Below are 19,328 nucleotides of genomic sequence, written 5' to 3'. Positions count from 1 at the left end.
CATAGTGCTAGTAACAGCCTTTGGTTAGCAAGCTGTCAGTTGGGTTAGCTGGGTTGGTTAGCAGCAGAAAGCCGAGACAAACCGGCACGGGAGTGTTGTCTATGAAGCTGCTAAAGTGGACAGTACCACACAGCACGCGTCGTTTTAGGTGGACCGACCTGAAAGTCAGCTAGAATCATCTCCAGGTCCAGGTTGCTGTCGCCGCTGTCGGAGGCCATGGCGATGACTGGCTAAAAGCAGCGCTTCTTCCGCGGGCTCTCGTCGCTTCCCCGCAGCACAGGAGGAAACCAAATGGGGGAAAAATACGCGTCTGAGACGTGATGAGCCTTTTGGAGGGGAGAAAAAGGAGAATATTAAGTGTAACTGGGATAGGACCGCTTCAGGCAATCATTCTACAAAGTAGCAGAGTTAGACGCTTTACGGCAGCTGACGTAAAGGAGTGACAAATGCTGCAACATAGCCGAGGACACGGTGATAGAGCCACGAAACCCCCCGGATTTCGCGGTCTGGTTGTTTCGCGTGTTATTAGTTGCTAATTATGTTTTAATGCTGTATTTAAATTTGTCTTGTTTTATGTGAGAGTGTGCTTGAAAACATTTATTCAAAAAATTATAATCTAACTCATTTGCTCCCAAAAACGTATAAATACCGTATTGGCCCGAATATAGGACAGTGTTTTTTGCATTGAAATAAGATAGAAAAAGTGGGGGGTCGCCTTATATTCGCGGTCTAGACATTATACCCATTCACGACGCTAGATGGCGCCAGATATTATTAAAGCGAATGCTTAACTTGAAGAGTAATGTTCTTTCATGACCAGTGTTGGGCACGTTACTTTAAAAAAGTAATTAGTTACATTACTCACTACTTCTTCCAAAAAGTAATTAAGTTAGTAACTGAATTACTCTATAGTAAAAGTAACTAGTTACCAGGGGAAGTAACTATTTCCGTTACTTTAAAAAGAACTTGTTGTATGTCAAAGACTTTGAAATTTTCTGAGCAGTATTCGATTCAGTGGAATAGAGAAGAACAGACAGGTAGTTAACGTGTTAGGTGCTTCAGCAGATTTGAATTACTTACCACAGATGTCGACAAAAGCTTTGCCCCGGGACATAAATTACACATTACATGCGGTTCTTTCCTTTCATTTCGACAAACTTGAAATAGTGTCTATATCTCCACCTTAAAGGACATTTTTTCTTCTGAATGCTCTGCCATCCCGACCCTGTGCATCTGTTTTGCGTGTGTGAGTTTGTCGCACGCGCTGTTCCGGTTTGCTTGTGAAATCACCGGCTCTGATTGGCTTACCACGACACATGACTCTGACCACTGCTGGACTGGCCATCGGGCATACCGGGCATTTGCCCGGTGGGCCGATGGCGATTTTGGGCCGGTCCTGAATTTTTTTTTTTTTACCTAACGGCATTAATCACATTGGTACACAAAACTGGTAGATCGGCCCATCAGTCAAGATTGATTATGGGCTGGACCAATTACAAACGAGGGCCGATGCCCCCTCCCTCTTGATCAGATGTATCAGATATACATTAATCAGACATAGAGAGAGAGGAGATAAACAAAATGGATAACTACAAGAAAAGGAAAGGAGGCGCGGAAAAAATTAGAGATAGAAAGAGACAAGCCCTTCATGCGGATGCCGCTAAATGTGTTAAAATAACAGATGTTTGCCGGTGGCGGAGCTTCCTCTTCAGCGACAGCAGCAACCGCAGGTTACGATGGCGGGGGTGGCCGTCAGGTGGATGAGGGGAAGGGGAGGCAGGAGGAGAGACCCGCGGCCGCCGGCGGTCTGAGTGGAGGGGAATCTGGACTTCAGGTAAGAAGTGTTGAACTGCAGTCTATCTGGTTCAGATATGAATTAAGCGTGGGTGTAGTTTATTTTCATTGCGCTCGCTAACTCTTAACACCGCCAGTAGTTATAATTAGGCCGTTAAGCAATGTAGCTAGCTGTGCATGCAAACTAACACGATGGGGTTTCTCTAATGCTGGACGGTTTCTATGATGCTATTCTAGTTGTAATTATGTTAGTGCTTAAGTAACTTTATTTTATTAATTTAGTTAAGTATTATCTCTATTTGTTAGGTAGTTTAAAACTTTATAAGGTCGAGCGGACGCGCCGGCGCGTCCGAGCACATAACTTTTTTTTGTAAGACAACACAGGCAAGATCTAGCCTGGTAGTTTCCATTCAAACTTCTGTCAAAAGTGCGAAATCTCAACTATATGACAGTTTATGAGTGGTCTCAATTGGCAAAGTTAAACCATATTTATGATAAGTCGATCACTCCATTTGGAAGGCTGCCGTAGTCACATTTTGATATTCATCTCATCTCTGTTCCTCTCTGTCCTTTTTTCAGGATCCCATCATGTTCTATGTTTTTTCAGGAGGTTCACTTGACCATGCAGACTTTTGGATTCCTCTAAGTAAGTACTGTATAGAATACATGTTTCAACTGAGTAAAAATACCAGCACTGTGATCATCAGAGCAAGTCCATCAGGTGACATTCTTTTTCACCTCTGTCTCCTTTCACTTTGAAGGTTCCCATGTTTGAGGAAGCATTTGGCGTGTTGCTGTGCAAAGTGTTGCTGCAGTGGAGGTTCAAGGTTACTGTTTATTGATATGGTAAGTACATTAGTCTGTGAAAATATCACTTAATTACTTCTGCTAAGTTGGTTTGTTTGTGTACGGTACAATTCAAAAAGTTATGGACGGATCTTAATGAAATTTTCAGGAAATATCCACTCTGGGACAAGGAAGAGATGATTCAATTTAGATTTAGAGGTGATCCGGATCACTGTCTTGATCCAGGATTTTTTTGGAAGGATTCTTTATCATTGCAGGATAGGGCGATTTTCAGCTATGTGTATGCAACTCCAAGAAAATTGCCCAGATTGCTTGTAAAAAAAAAAAAATAAAAAAATACAGGACATGGCCACGGTAGTTGCTATGAAATGACACATTATGATTTGAATTCTGCCAATATTCTGGGTACTGTTATCCAGTACATGAGAAAAATAGGGGCTTATCACATTTTTTTGACAGTGAGGTAACAGATGAGGGTACAGACATACAAACAGGTCTGTGCTCTGTGTTTTTATAGTTACAGTCTGTAATTTACACATTTTAATATTCATCTCAACTCTGTGCCCTATTTTTCAGGATCCCATCATACTTTGTTCATTGTTTGTTCAGGAGTTTGCCCTAAGTAAGTACTATATGGAGTATATGATGCAACTATTTTCCCAGATTTTTTCTAGAAACCAGTACTGTGATCATACAAGTCCATAAAGTGTTATTCTTTATCACTTATCTTCCTCTGTCTCCTTTCACTTTTTAAAGGTCTCCGTGTTTGAGGGCCTATTCTGTGGATATATTTATTTGCACTTTTATTGATGCAGTAAATAAATAGTCTATGAAAAAATCATTAAATCTGTCATTTTTTCATTTTAATATATTCATCAATGATCATGTCTCACCTCTATTCCGTATTAATCCCTGTCCTAATTTCAGGATCCCATCATACGTTGTACATTGTTCAGGAGGTTAACTAGACCATGCAGCCTTTTGATATCCGCTAAGTACTGTATAGAATATTGGAACTGGAAGGATGGTGTATGTTTAAGTTTATGTTTAAGTATATATACACCAACAAGACAGCGTGAAAGCATTGTCACAAGAAAGTTTGTTTTCATTCATAGGCTTAATTGTCTTTCCATCAATACCTGGTGGGCCGGTCTCAGCTCAAAATGCCCGGGCTGATTTTTTGTCCCAGTCCAGCCCTGACTCTGACCCTCAGCCAATCACAATCACTTCCATTGCATCTCTCGAGGGGCTGCATTTAGGCAGCCTCGTTTCCCGACAATTCGCGTCACCTTCAAAGCGTCTGCCGTCCTCAAGATGGAAGCAGAATTATTGCTGGCTGACAGTGGGAGATGGAAACGAGGCTAGCATCAGGTGTAGCAAACACAGAAACGTTACCGAACTTTGGAAAGCATTGTCTAATTGAATGAGCAGGGACAAACAGCTTGGAGTCAGAAGTACGTGCGCTATTCTCGAACCTGAACGCACCCCAAGTTTTGGATGACAAATCCACAGAGCAGAGAGTCGACTTGACACGGCTGGTAGTTTCTTCAATTTATTCAGAGTAAGTAACGCACCGCTTTTGACCGTCAGTAACGATAACAGCGTTGTAACGGCGGAAAAAGTAATTAGATTACCCCGTTACTGAAAAAATAACGCCGTTACGTAACGGCGTTATTTATAACGGCGTTACTCCCAACACTGGTCATGACAGATCTCAGCTACTCTCAAGTTTAACCAGTTTGCATTATTTTATTGCAATGTTTTTCCTTATTCAGATTTGTTTCAAGACTACAGTAACAGTTAGACCTCACTTTGATGGTTATTGCAGTTATTGCAATTTTGTTGTTTTATCACAATAGATTGGTTTATTTATATTTCAAAAACCAGAAGCCATTTATTATTGAATGTGATTGCACTTTAGTTTACATATTTAAATGTTCAGATCTTAAGATTTGAATGAGGCAAAATAGCATGCTTTTTCCCTCAAATATATTGTTATAATCATTTGTTTCAGATGTACTGTAATTATTTTCTGTATAAAAATTAATTTGGTGTTCAAAAAGTCTTTTTTCAAAATTCAAACTTGAGTCTTGAAAAAGACGGGGTTGTCTTATAGTCAGAGCTGTCTTATATTTGAGCCAATACGATACGTTCTATTTTTAATTGTTTCAGTGTCCCAAAGACGTATTTATATGTCTTTTATGCTTTTTTTTCATAAAAGACATCTCTGGGTTCTGATTCAACTGAGTTCCAAAGCACAAAGCTGAAAATCCTATTTAAAGCAATAAAACTGGCCACTGGAGGGCAGTAGTGCATTTGGTAATACCGGCAACCTGATTCAACGGCAATGAAAGACCGGGCCACACGGCCGGGGCACCGGCGGAAGACGACCGAATGGACGTCCAGGATGCCAGGCGGCGGACAACCGAGCAGAGCAACCGAGAGGACACCCGGGATGCCAGGCGCTGGACGACCAAATAGAACGACCGCGACCACCAGTGCAGCGGACGACGCCGTTGAGTCTGTGCTGCTCGCCGAACAGACCCCACTGAGACTCAAAAAAATCCCAACTTTATGAGACAGGCGGCGATGAGGGAAAAGTTAACCCGGCTGTCCCAGCCACAACAGCATCATCTCAGTTAGTTATGTGTAAATAAATTGTTACCTTGCTATCAAATGCTCTATTTGTTTTGTTGTTTGTTATTTTGTAAAAGGAAAACATAATGTTGAACGCAGATGTTAGGGATGTAACTAAAGCCAAAAATATCTGTGTTAAAGTCAAAGTTATATTTGAAATGTATGCTTTCACAAAAAGCTTAGTTTCTCTGTTTTTTCATCAGAAATTGGAAAATTGCTCAAACTAAGCTATTTTCTAATGCTGAGTTCTAAAGAATGGAAAAAGATATGAACTTACTTTTTTCCTGTTGAAAGAAAAGAGTAATCTTTCTTTTGGTGGGTTCCATGTTTATATTGCAGTACAACAGAATTTTCTGTGGGCCTTGCAAAATCAGTCAAAATCCAGTAAAACAGCCGGGAGCGAAGAGCCTTGCTGCGGTGAAAATGGCTGGGAGTGAATGAGTTAAATAGTAATAATCAGGGGCGCTGGAAGTCACTCACAGCAGGGTGTGCTGAAGATCTTTTTTAGTTTTTCCCATCCAAAAACAGCAGTTTTGGTCCAAATTTGTCATGCTCGCGTGTTTTCGCCATACAAGGCGTACACAATGGCAGTACACACGCATGCTGGATAGTTTACGTACGACCACAAGGCTAATGCAGAGACAGCGTTCTGCTGTATTTCGGCTACAGTGTGTGTTGGAGTTTTTGTATTGGAAATAAACGCGCCCGGGTATTATAACGCAGATCCGCGCAGCGAGAAAGCGCAAAGACACACGAACACATTTGAAAACTAAAATGGCCTCGGTTTCACGTCCCCTTTTCACAACACTAAACTGCACACGAATATCCAACAGCGCTCAGCATGGCAGCAGCTCAACAGCAACAACAAACAATAATATGGCTACTGTACAATGCAAGTATGTCTTTCCGGTTTGAAGACACCAAAGGACAATCATCTTCGATTTCAACCTCAAATTGAATTTTTGAAAATTTAGCTGTTTTGGTAAAAAAAAAAAAAAATCATCATCATCATTCGTGTTTGCGCCATGTTACTGCCTCCTATGTCAGCAGTTTATTTTTCCGTTCCAATGACACCTTATTCAACGTGACACAGGAGAATGCAAAGTGTCAGGTGATGTTACTAATTACTTAAAAAAAAAACTTTTTCAACAAATATATTTAATCCCCAAAGTTAAATATGCTTTTGTTTCAATGTATTATATTAATTTTTACAAAAAAAATTTTAAAAAGAATTTACCAAAGCACTTTTTTTCCCCAACACCAGGGAGTGCTGCAGCATCCTCTTACCTCGTTCCTGCTCCACTGGTAATAATCCAATAATTATCTCCTCGCCTGCCATTGACGGTGCTTGACGTCTAATCCATTTTGACTGGAAAACGCTGGCATCAAATGATCACTGCTAATCGTTTCTGTCAAAATGAATTGGATGCATTGACAGCACACCGCCAGTCCTCCAAGTTTAATTGAATTGGACATTTATTGTTGTCAATTACAATGTGTTAAATACCTTGATTTTCTTAGAATCAACTTTAACGTGTTGTTGTGTCCCATTACCACAATTTATTTCTGTTTTTATTAATTTTCTTTTTAATAACATTTTTTTGTTTTAGAAATGTATGGTTCCATTAAAATATATATATGGCGGAAAACACTCAGGTGACTTGAAGTTCCACTCTGAGACCCCCAATTTGGCCAAATTTCAAAATTGTCATATATGCACGTGTGATACATTATTGGAAAGCTTAAAATCTCAATTTTCTGGGGGAAGAAAACATTTGAACAGGAAGGCAGTTTTGAGAAAAAAACAAACAAACAAAACAATTTAACCTCTAAACCCTAACTTGAGGTGAGAGCATGAGAGAGCATAGTTAAAGACACCATGATTTTAAAATCATCCAAAAACTCCACGTAGCATGTCTCACCAAGTGTCAAGACACAGCTGTGAATGGCCACAGCTGGACTTTGTGGGGATTTTATGAGTGAAACACGGTATTATGACAAGGAAATGCAGAAATTGCAGACATCAAGGAGTGGTCAAGATTTTCTTTTTTAAATATTTACCTTTTTAAACGTTTTTGTTTTTGTTTTTGGGATCGATTATTTATCATCTAAAATTTCGGGGAAAATGCAACAGTCACAAAAAAAAAAAAAACTACAATCAAGCAATAGTTATGAGGTAGATATCCTTGACCTATTTACAGACACAATTTTTTTCATTGTGACGTAATTTGTTTACAAGTTTAAAATGTACGAGTAAATAGTTTTATAAAGTCTTTTTGGTTTTTAAACTACATACAACACATTAATTAATGATTCTAAGCTAAAGATGATGGACATTTCCAATAATAAATATGATTACTTCTTTTTATGGCTAGGTTGAAACAAAAGCGGTTGCGTGGTGTCTGTAAACAGGGGTCTCCAGGGTAAATCGGACAAATTAAAAATAGTTTGGGGACTTAATGCACCCTGAAACTGCTATGACAGCATATAGACATATTGTTCTATCAAACACAGCAGTTCTTTTGGCTTAAAATACAGCAGTTTATTCTAAAGAGTGGTGCAAGAGCAGAAACTGCTTTTTCAGCCTTGTCTGTGTTTTCCGACATATACCGTATTGGCCCGAATTTAAGACGGCCCTGATTATAAGACGACCCCCTCTTTTTCAAGACTCAAGTTTGAAAAAGACTTTTTGAACACAAAATTAATTTTTATGCATAAAATAATTACAGTACATCTGAAACAAATAATTGTAACAATATATTTGAGTGAAAAAGCATGTTATTTTGCTTCATTCAAATCTTAATATCTGAACATTTAAATATGTAAACTGAAGTGCAATCACATTCGTAAATGAATGGGTTCTGGTTTTTGAAATGTAAATAAACCAATCTTTGAATCTGTCATGACAGAACATCGCTTCAATGATATCTGGCGCCATCTAGCGTCGTGAATGGGGAGAGTAGCTGAGATCTGTCATGACAGAACATCGCTTCAATGATATCTGGCGCCATCTAACGTCATCAATGGGTATATTGTTTAGACCGCGAATATAAGACGACCCCCTCTTTCTCAGTCTTATTTCAATGCAAAAAAACACCATCTTATATTTGGGCCAATACTGTATATAAATAACGGTGAGAAGCGCTGTCATCTCAGAGTGGCTTGGATTAAAGACACTGCTCCTCCGCATCGAGAGGAGCCAGATGAGGTGGCGTGGGCATCCGTTAAGGACGCCTCCCGGGCACTGCCCATTGGGAGGAGGCCTCGTGGTTTACACAGGAAACACTAGGAAGACTATGTTTCTCGGCTGGCCTGGGAAAGCCTTGTGATCCTCCCAAAAGAGCTGAATGAAGTGGCTGGGGAGATCAAATTCAGGTCCTCTCTGCTGGTGCCCCCGTGACCCAGCCATTAAAAAAAAAAAAATCCCTCTCACCCCTTATGGGGTGGTATCTTTGTCATCCTGAAGCTCGGGTCATGGGAATTTGTGGGTTCTGTGCAGTATCTTAGCTGTTTCTAGGACTGCACTAATAGAATAGAATAGAATAGAATAGAATAGAATAGAATAGAATAGAATAGAATAGAATAGAATGTCTTTATTGTCATTGTACAGAGTACGAGATTTAAAGCTTTGCCATAACCTGCACCACGTAAAACAAAAGCAAAAGTATAGTGACATTGTTCAAGATCTATTATACACCTCTCTATATTGCACATTTGTTGTCAAGTTATAATAAGGCAAACTTTAAGGGACTGCAGTTGGCATACAATGACTCTCTGAGAATCTTGTTGAATAGGCCCAGATGGAGCAGCGCTTCAGAAATGTTTGTCGCTGCTCAGGTGAATACTCTTCAGTCCAGTGTTGATGTTGAATTCTATTAGTCGTTTAAATGGTTCTAAAAGTGTGATTCTCTTGGGCCTGACTAATATTGTGCAGTTCTACACACTGCTTGTCACGGTAATGGGAAGCACCCTTTAAAAGTGGGTCTCTAGGAGACCCAGTGCTGTATCACTGTAGTTCACTTTTTATTATTATTTGTTTTTTATTTTCATCATTTCCTTGTCTTGAGTTGTTGTAATTTGGACCTAATAAAGCTAATGTAAAAACACAGGTTCCAGTGTACATCGATTGGGAATAAATTGAATAAGTGATAAGTAGCAAATATAGATGGAGTGGTAATATTATGATGTGTATGTTACAATTTACAGTACTCAGACTAGGAGGCAGTTGGCTGACTTGATCTGATAGTGCAAATCACAGTTTGGCCAACATATTTGGTGTTGATATGTACTGGAGTTAAAAGGAATCCAATGTTGAGGTGTTGGCATTTCTCTCTTTCAATTATACTCATTATACACTGTTGAAAAAACAGGTGAATTCAGGATGAAATTCATAGTGTCCCAGCTCAGAAGAGGAATCCAAGAGGAATGTCAACACCATATTTCAAGAATGCATTCATAAAGGACAACGCCAAAATACATCTTTTAAATGAATAAATTCATCATTTTTTTCTTAAATCACATGCTTTAAAGCAACATTAGGTAACTTTCCAGTTTTTGTCTATTATAGCGACGCCAGTGGACAAAAGCGCTAGTAGTTTGCCTTAAGGAAGACTGTGCTTCCCATAAGGACCACAGCATACCCGCATCTCTATTGACTTAGACAAAATTTCATAGGTATTGGTTCAGATGATACACCATTTGATTCAAACCTTTGTTTTCAAAAACTATTAAAGAAAGATTTTGCAAGCATCCAAAACAAATGTCTGGATTTTATTAGCAAATTTAAATTGCAATATTTGAACATAAATTATATTAAAATACACAATAAATACAAACTTTCATAATCTCTTAACTACACTAGAATGCAAAAAAAAAAAAAAACATTTATCTTAAGATCACTCAACACTGCCTAAATAAAGATATTAAATGTAACTGCAAAAACTTATTCGTCTGGGATCAACAAATATAAATAAAAAAACGAGCCTTCTTACATGTAAAACACTACTGCTTTTGTCCACAAGCACAGCAAAACTAAACAAAAAAAAAAAGAAAGCTCATTTCGGCTGCTTTAAGACCACATAAATAAAATAAAAATAAAAATTGGGGTGAAGGGGGTAAACTCACGACATGTCTCACAGTTTAATTGATGTTATAGTAGAAAAGGTACAGGAGGACACCTCTCTAAGCAGCTTCCTATTCGAGTTTTGCAGGTTAGCAAATTCACACAATTTAATGTTATTCTAACTCTGATGCAGGTTCAACTTTCAGTAAAAATATTTTGTGATGTGTTCCCCACCTCAACAACATTGATGTCTTTTTACATTACTTAAAGTGGATGCTGCCGGCCGGAAACAAAAAAAAAAAAAACTTGTAATATCCCTCCTCTTCAAAGCGGACGGGGGAGGCAGCATGTTGGCGACGTGTTGTATTTCTGTCGGGGCTTGTAGTGCGTGTGTGTAGTGGGGGAGGAGTCAAGTCATCAGCCAATCAAACGAGCCTATAATGGTCTCTTGTCCCTGGGCCCCTGCATGTCTGTTGACAGCCCTGGATATAATTATGGTAAATTCTATCCTTACAATATATACAGCGCGGCAAATAAGTATTTAGTCAACCACAAGTTGCCCCACTTGAAAATATTAGAGAGGCCTGTAATTGTCAACATGGGTTAACCTCAACCATGAGAGACAGATTGTGGAAAAAAAAAAAGGAAAATCACATTGTTTGATTTTTAAAGAATTTATTTGCGAATCATGGTGGAAAATAAGTATTTGGCCAATACCAAAAGTTGATCTCAATACTTTGTTATGTAGATGGTGACGTAGCATAAAGTGCTTTGAGCGCCTTGAAAGGTGGAAAAGCGCTATACAAGTATAACACCATTTATTTATTTACCCTTTGTTGGCAATAACGTAGGCCAAACGTTTTCTGTAACTTCACAAGCTTTTCACACACTGTTGCTTGTATTTTGGTCCATTCCTCCATGCAGATCTCCTCGAGAACAGTGATGTTTTGGGACTGTCGTTGGGCAACACAGACTTTCAACTCCCTCCACAGATTTTCTATGGGGTTGAGATCTGGAGACTGGCTAGGCCACTCCAGGACCTTGAAATGCTTCTTACGAAGCTACTCCTTTGTTGCCCTGGCTGTGTGTTTGGGATCATTGTCATGCTGAAAGACCCAGCCACGTCTCATCTTCAATGCCCTTGCTGATGGAAGAGATTTTCACTCAAAATCTCTCGATACATGGCCCCATTCATTCTTTCCTTTACACAGTTCAGTCGTCCTGGTCCCTTTGCAGATAAGCAGCCCCAAAGCATGATGTTTCCACTCCCATGCTTCACAGTGGGTATGGTGTTCTTCGGATGCAATTCAGTATTCTTTCTCCTCCAAACACGAGAACCTGTGTTTCTACCAAAAAGTTCTATTTTGGTTTCATCTGACCATAACACCTTCTCCCAGTCCTCTTCTGGATCATCCAAATGCTCTCTAGCGAACCGCAGACGGGCCTGGACGTGTACTTTCTTCAGCAGGGGGACACATCTAGCAGTGCAGGATTTGAGTCCCTGTCAGCGCATTGTGTTACTGATAGTAGCCTTTGTTACTGTGGTCCCAGCTCTCTGTAGGTCATTCACTAGGTCCCCCCGTGTGGTTCTGGGATTTCTGCTCACCGTTCTTGTTATCATTTTGACGCCACGGGGTGAGATCTTGCATGGAGCCCCAGAACGAGGGAGATTATCAGTGGTATTGTATGTCTTCCATTTTTTATTAATTGCTCCCACAGTTGATTTCTTTACACCAAGCATTTTACCAATTGCAGATTCAGTCTTCCCAGTCTGGTGCAGGTCTACAATTTTGTCTCTGGTGTCCTTTGACATCTCTTTGGCTTGGCCGTAGTGGAGTTTGGAGTGTGTCTGACTGAGATTGTGGACAGGTGCCTTTTAAACAGATAATGAGATAAAACAGGTGCCATTAATACAGGTAACGAGTGGAGCCTCGTTAGACATCGTTCGAAGAAGTTAGACCTCTTTGACAGCCAGAAATCTTGCTTGTTTGTAGGTGACCAAATACTTATTTTCCACTCCAATTTAGAAATAAATTATTTAAATATCAAACAATGTGGTTTCCTGGGTTTTTTTCCCCACATTCTGTCTCTCATGGTTGAGGTTTACCCATGTTGACAGTTACAGGCCTCTCTAATCTTTTCAAGTAGGAGAAGTTGCACAATTGGTGGTTGACTAAATACTTATTTGCCCCACTGTATGGGTAATTTAGATTGTCTTCCCATAACTTAAGTCATGTCCCTACCGTCCCTATGCAAAGCTACGCCCTTGACAAAGTACAGTATAAATACACACGTTGTAATATAATTGCAGTACCGGACAAGGCCAATAGAGAGCAGAATGCGAGCAAGGAAAACGGAGCAACGAGTCACTGCACTTGTCATTTGGTCACAGAAGGGGAAATGACGCTCATATGAGAAGACAAAAATGAGTATATTTTTCCATTTATGTGGTTTTCAATATTAATTTGAAAGAATGAAACGAAAGTCTCCTGATATTTCATTGCCTATGCGCATACATCGCGCGTTATTTGTTTTAGAGGAAGCAACCAGCTTCCTTGTCCTTACTCAGGTCATCCAATCGCGATGTGGCTTTTATTTTTTGAGAAGCAAATGGTGGGAGGGAAGCGTGCCTAACTGTCTGGCACACATTCTCCATTGTATTACCAGAAAATGAACTATTCCGTTGACCATACAAGTGCTTGTTCGAGACTAAATTTGGACCATTTCGCCGTTGACTCCAGCAGGGCTTTTTGTGGTCTTAATCGGGGCAGCTCATTTGAAAATGAGCGGCAAAAGACGTAAGTGACATCACCTTTTTCTTCTTCTTCTTCTTTTTTTTTAATCACGGCCGTTACTGTTCTGCTTCCTTCTCATATTTTTTAGCATTCATTCCTTATTTTTATGTCATGTCGTGTATTTGCCGTTGTTGTGGTTTTAACGGCAACTTCTTTGGAGATTTATAGAATTCAACACCTGATAAATCGAAGACATCTAAATAGTGCAGTAGTAATAACAAATTACGATTTTATTATTCATTACTTTTTTCGATTGACACGCCACCCCTGGGACCTTATAACAACTATTAAACTCGGGATAAATTTGAAAATAAAATCTGTTGTGTTACATTTTTATGTTGAATTAATGTAAAAACGGCGTATTGAATCCAAAATACTGTCAGGTTTTTCTTGGACGTCAAGTGTTGTCCACTGTTTTATAGTGTAAAATATAAAAATAAACATCGCAGTATGCCAGTATTTGATTTAAAAAAAAAATATATATATATATATATATATATACACACACATACACACACACACACATATATATATACACACACACACACACATATATATATATATATACAAACATATACACATATATTCATATATACATACTATATATATCAAATAAACACAAAATGTATGGTAGATAGTTTTTTTTTGTTGTTGTTTTTTTTTTTTCATTTTTAAGAAAACAGTTGACGTGATAAACTGAGATCAATCAGTTTTGAATTCCACACTAAACAAAATAGTGAAAGTTGTCACAACTAATTCAACAAAAACGTTCTCCTTAGTGTTATTATTAGTAGCAGCAGCAGCAGAGCCATTAGTAGTACGTGAATACTTTCAGTTTTGTTCATTAAGTATATTTATTCTGTCCTCCAGGTGATCTTATCATACCTTGTTCTACCAGTCGATGAAAAAATAACAATAGCTGAAGCCTGTTGAGCTATGAATCAAAATGTTAAACAAAAATGATTCTCCACTATCTTGAATGGCAATTCAAAGTGCTTTACATCACATGAAAATCATTCAGAAATGGAAATAACAAAACAAAATGACACATGAAAGTCACATCAACACCTTAAAGCGGTGCTTCTCAATTATTTTCTGTTGTGCCCTCTTTGAAAGAAAAATATTTTGTGCCACCATGCCACTCTCCTCTAAATGACTAAATAGTGAGGTCTATAAAAACGTTTTAAGTATGTAAGATGCCAATATTAATATTCATGTCTTTGCTGAAAGTCTTATGTTCCAACATTTTCAGACATAGAAAACATCCTCATGTCCCACCCTTGTCACATTGAAGCTAAACACTACATGTTTTGTCGTATTTTATAGCCTTAGCTTGAGACTCTGGCTATCTTTTCATGCCTATGTTAAATATTTTTTCATGTTGTCTCTTGAGGGTGTGTGCAATGCAGTTCATATCTCCCCCTCTGTGCTGGGTCAAAGGTTAAATATATTGCTCCAACGATTAATCGATTAACTTGAGTAATTCTATTAGAAAAAAGATTCAAATTAAATTTTGCTGCTTCGAGTATGCGTTTAATCAAAATGGCATTGTAATGGTTTGTTTTGAAAGTGTTTGCAGTTAGCTTTATTGATGGATACACTACTATGCACCTCTAGTGGCAACAGTGAATATGACATAACTCATTTCACATGGCTGAATCCAGCTGCTCCCTGTTAAGACCAACATAAGCTAAATTTTTGTTTTCGCTAAATTTTTTTAATGCATTCGTAATTTAGTTTACAGGTATATTTAGCCATGTGGGAATATGTGCTTGAACCATTTGTTAAGAGCATTGAGGAAAAAAAAGAAGAAGAAGAAAAAAAAAACATTTTATAGCATTAAAGCTAGCGGACTTTTGCTATATAAATTAGCCAATTCTTTTGTTGTACTTAAATCCTCATTTATTTATTTTTTATACCATTTTAGGCTCAGCTCAGGTATTTTAATTTTCTATGTTCCTTATCAGATTACTCGATTATTTGAACTAACTAGTTCATCGATTACTAAAATAATTGATAGCTTTAGCCCTGGTTAAATACAGTATGTCATTAATATATCCTAATGTGTTTATAACATGTTTTTCAATAGGCTGCCATTGACAATGATAGACATCCAATCGATTTGAACTGGCAATCATTCGCTGCCAGCCCCTCCCAGTTCGAATGAATTGGACGTCTATTGCCGTCAATAGTATCCATAAGTTAAATGAATATGTATGTTTTTAATTGGTTATATTAAACAACAATTACACATGAAATACACTGATAATTACTGATTTACATAGTTTGATGGTGGTTATTCTATTCATTTATATGAAACAAGCTAAATGACTCAGCATTTTCAGCTATTTCAATATTTCTTATGAGGATTAATTTCAGGGAAGGCATACTAGCCATCTCTTTCGCTTAGTCCATGCTGTTAAACAAATTTGATAGGTCAATATAACCCTCACATGATGTGGGAGGAGAATCCCTTTCTCTCTCCCTCCACTTTTCCTGTCTGCATACAGTATAGCAGCAATCTCCATCTTTGGCCTCTTGTACCAGATGGCTGGCGTTTGTGCATTAGCTGATCGCCTGTGCAGTGCCTCTGCCAATGGAAATTTACCAGAGGTTTTATCATTACTACAAAATGGAGCTGATGTCAATGGGAGGAATGCTTTCAATAGGACTCCACTGCAGGTTGTTATGTTTCCTTTTCTCTTTAGATAGCTTATTAGAATTGAACATGTGCTCTTTGTTGTTCCTGAATTAATTGTTGCTGAGATCTTCTTTTTATTATAATTATTATTATTATTATCATGAAATAACTGAAAAGGGAGAGGTCATGTGCAAAAAGAACAGGAAGAGGTCTAATGTGGAACAAAGAAACATGCTAATGCTACATAATTAGTTTCATAAGGCGTAATAAGTGTATTACTTCATATTAAATTGCTTTAAGTGAATAAATTAACATAAAAATGTGTTAATGAGGTTTTTCATATAGCCTAAATCTTATTCATTATACTTTCACCATATTCAACTTGATCTGTACAGTACTTACAAGCTATTACTAAACACAGCCAATATATCAGGCATTGTTTTTCATTATAATTTATATTGAAACATAAAATTGAAGATTGCTGCTGAATAGTGTCAAAACAAAGGAAAATAAGACCAGGAAGCAAAATGGAAGACAGGAGGTAAAATGGTGGCTGACATGTGTTGCATAGTGAAGGCCTCAACTCTGTCTACTTGTTTTTATATAGCTTCAAGCAACCAAGTGGAGTCATATGACCACGTACACATTTTTGTACACCATTTTGGTCATTTTAATATTAAAAAAGTCTCATACCTTGAATTTATTCATCAATTTGGCCTACATTTAGTCATCTAATTTTGCAAGTGTGTGTGGCAAGTATAACGTGCGGGTTACTTATGGCCTCTGGAAGATCTGTGAGATTTTTGACATTATATTTTAAGATGGTAGTGTAATATGCAAATCCTAATTAATATAATTACCATTACTATGAAAGAGCATTTCTGGTGAAAATTCCAGTTTGACAGTTACATGTTATTATTATGTATACTGGAATTATGATTTATGTTAAAAGCAGGAGTCTGATCAATGTCTTGCTGCTGCAAAGTGTTAGTAATTGTGCATGGGCGGGGATATGTGTGTGTGGAATGTGTCACTGACACCTAAATAATTGCACCTTTGATTATACCTATGAAGGTTTGGTGGGGAGCGGAGGCAGGCTTCCAATTTTCTGCTGACCGCTCATGTTTAATTCACTAATTTTGTATGCGTTTCAAGTTTACCATCACACGTAGTGCACACGCTCGTTTTGTACTTGTAGACGGTCACTGCACACTCGTTTTATAATTTAGACAATATACGCGTTACCCGTTGAGCTCGCGCGGATGTCAAAATTAAATGAGTCACGTGGTCGAACTACTCAGATAAACATACGATCACGTCGATATTAAAATAAATGAACGCCATCGGATACATGAGCGTGTCAGAGCCCCTCTATGTGAGTATAAGTGGTCCCTCACAAAACTATTTCTTACCATATCTAAAGATGTGAAATGACACATTATCAAACGAGATGTGATTGCACATATATGTGTTTACTGGGATTCGTGTTCAATTATATGGCAAATTTGCTATGTTCCGCTTTGATGCTATAATTACCCTACCACGTTGTCATACATATTTTACGCAAAGAGACTTTGCATTTTATGATTTGTTCTAATTTTTTATGCAAAATAAAACTAAATGTAAAGAAATAATATTGGTATCATGCGTTTTAAAAGGTGTAACAGTTTGTCTAAATCTGTTACTCGGTTCTCTAGTGTCTGCCTGGTGTTATTATTCTTATATTGTACTTCTTAGGTAGTTGTAGCATACTGCATTAATTTCATTTTTATATTTAAATTTTATGTTTTTTAATCCTTTTTACTCTAGCACTTTTTTACTATGCTGCACCTTACACTTTTGTTGTTATGGGCACTGGAAACTAATTTCCCTGAAGGAACTCTCCCAAGGGATTAATAAAGTTTATTGAATTGAATAAATATATGTAACATTATTTGTGTGTTTTAGATCGTTTTTCTTGTAAAAAATAAAAAAAAAAAAATTGTAATTGCAATAAAGATGTGGTAATTTATGGTTTGCAGAAAAAGGTTGACGACGAAGAAGAGGAAATCCAAAGTCCAAAGCCATACCTTATTAGATTTGATGATGGACAAATATAGAGTGAAATAAGAACCGTAAAAACAATCATTGAAATAGCTTGGTCGCTTGAGGATTAAAATGTTTATGATAATAAGTCAAACTTTTTGTGTGGGTTCAGTTAAATGTATTTTTTTGATGAACAGAACTCTGATTTTAGAAGAAAACTACAAATATATGTCCTCTTAAATCATTTAATAAATGATTAGAGCATTTTGTGTTAACATTTGTGCTGTTTTTGTATTTTTGAATATTGTATTTTGTAAAGTTTCTTGTCTCACCTCTGCACAGGTGGCCAAGCTGGGCAACACAGCCGTCATAGAGGCCCTCCTGCAGGCCGGAGCTGACCCGAACCTCCGCGACACGGTCCTCGGCCTGACTGTCACCCACGATACCGCCCGCGAAGGATTCGAGGACACCATGCGGGCTCTTCTGGCCCACGGGGCGGACCCCAACCTCGTGGACGAACGAGGGGACCTCCCGTTGCACTCCGCCGCCAAAAGCGGCAGCGTCGAAGCGGTGCGGCTCCTACTGGCAGCCACGGCCAACCCCCGACAAGTGAACCGGGATGGCGAGACCGCCGAGCAGTCGGCAGTCCTCCGCGGGTGGGACGACACGGCTGCCTGCATCCGCAACTACCTGCAAGGCTTTGAGTGATCATGTTTCACCGTTATGTCGCTATACCTGTTCAACATGACATCCTCCAAGTCATCTCATTTAAAAAAATAAAAATAAAACAAATATTCTGAAAGCATTTTTGTCTTTACAAATGCATTTCCTTAAAGTCAAACCCACCAAATAGCACACTAACTCTACAGTTTAGCGCAATACATTTTCTGTATTAGCGTAATTCATAGGGCAAGTGACTATTTTTGGTCGTTTCAAGAAAAAGAAAAAGAAAAACTACCGCATGATGACCTGGTATCCACATAAGGGAACATCCCATTTTGGGTCATAGCCGATAGGCCGCAAAAATAAAATTTGGCATATGGCGGAAAACACAGACAAGACTGAAAAAGCAGTTTCTGCTCTTGCACTCCTCTTTAAAAGAAATTGCTGTATTTTAAACCAAAACAACTGTTGTGTTTGATAGAACAAAATGTCTATATGATGCCATAGCAGATTCATGGCGCATTAAGCCCCCGAACTATTTTCAATTAGTCCGTTATACCCTGAAAAACCCCGTTTACAGACGTCGCGCAACCGCTTTTGTTTCAACCCAGCCATGAAATGAAGGTAATTGATTATATTTATTATTCAAAATGTCTGTAGTTTTTAGTTTAGAATCATTAATTGATGTCTCATATTTTGTTTAAAAAAATATAAATAAATAAAAAATTATTCACTCACATATTTTAAACTTGTAAACAAATTATGTCAAAATTTAAAAAATGGCGTCTGTAAAAAAGTCACGGATATCTACCTCATAACTATCGCTTAATTGTTTTTTTTTTTTTCACTGTTACATTTTCTCCGATGTTAGATGATAAATAATCTACCCAAACAAAGAAAATTT

General features: G+C 38.1%; 2 protein-coding genes and 1 long non-coding RNA gene across 4 annotated transcripts in view; 2 read left to right on the top strand and 1 right to left on the bottom strand.

Moving 5' to 3' along the window:
* faf1 (Fas (TNFRSF6) associated factor 1) overlaps window positions 1–449 on the bottom strand; it is a 134,003-nt gene extending 133,554 nt beyond the window's left edge. The window contains exon 1 of the mRNA XM_057840868.1: window positions 159–449. Within this exon, the coding sequence (XP_057696851.1) occupies window positions 159–218 (60 nt within the window). The 5' untranslated portion in view covers window positions 219–449. The remainder of the gene's footprint in view (window positions 1–158) is intronic.
* A 1,392-nt stretch (window positions 450–1,841) lies between these two features.
* On the top strand, window positions 1,842–3,453 carry LOC130919423 (uncharacterized). The gene is made up of 4 exons (XR_009063958.1): window positions 1,842–2,440; window positions 2,556–2,640; window positions 3,178–3,223; window positions 3,358–3,453. It is a non-coding gene; the product is annotated as an uncharacterized LOC130919423 (long non-coding RNA).
* A 9,247-nt stretch (window positions 3,454–12,700) lies between these two features.
* Window positions 12,701–18,557, top strand: cdkn2c (cyclin-dependent kinase inhibitor 2C (p18, inhibits CDK4)). 2 transcript variants are annotated; one of them, XM_057840921.1, is made up of 3 exons: window positions 12,701–13,098; window positions 15,643–15,777; window positions 18,104–18,557. In XM_057840921.1, exons 2-3 carry the CDS (start codon window positions 15,643–15,645, stop codon window positions 18,467–18,469), a joined length of 501 nt encoding a protein of 166 aa, XP_057696904.1. In that variant the 5' UTR covers window positions 12,701–13,098; the 3' UTR covers window positions 18,470–18,557. The 2 variants fall into 2 exon arrangements, with proteins under 2 accessions (XP_057696904.1, XP_057696906.1); XM_057840923.1 differs by lacking the exons at window positions 12,701–13,098; window positions 15,643–15,777 and adding an exon at window positions 17,053–17,111.
* The last annotated feature ends 771 nt before the right edge of the window (window positions 18,558–19,328 follow it).

The sequence above is a fragment of the Corythoichthys intestinalis genome, chromosome 7, assembly GCF_030265065.1.
Source record: "Corythoichthys intestinalis isolate RoL2023-P3 chromosome 7, ASM3026506v1, whole genome shotgun sequence".
In the NCBI taxonomy this organism is placed as follows: domain Eukaryota; kingdom Metazoa; phylum Chordata; class Actinopteri; order Syngnathiformes; family Syngnathidae; genus Corythoichthys; species Corythoichthys intestinalis.
The sequence above is the reverse complement of the archived record's forward strand: the minus strand, read 5'-3'. Positions and strand labels throughout refer to the sequence as shown.

Excerpts from the sequence above, each read along its gene's own strand:
- cdkn2c (XM_057840921.1), top strand. The coding sequence starts at position 15,643 with ATGGCTGGCGTTTGTGCATTAGCTGATCGCCTGTGCAGTGCCTCTGCC. Across the intron at positions 15,778-18,103 it reads TCAATAGGACTCCACTGCAG|GTGGCCAAGCTGGGCAACAC; the intron begins GTTGTTATGTTT and ends ACCTCTGCACAG.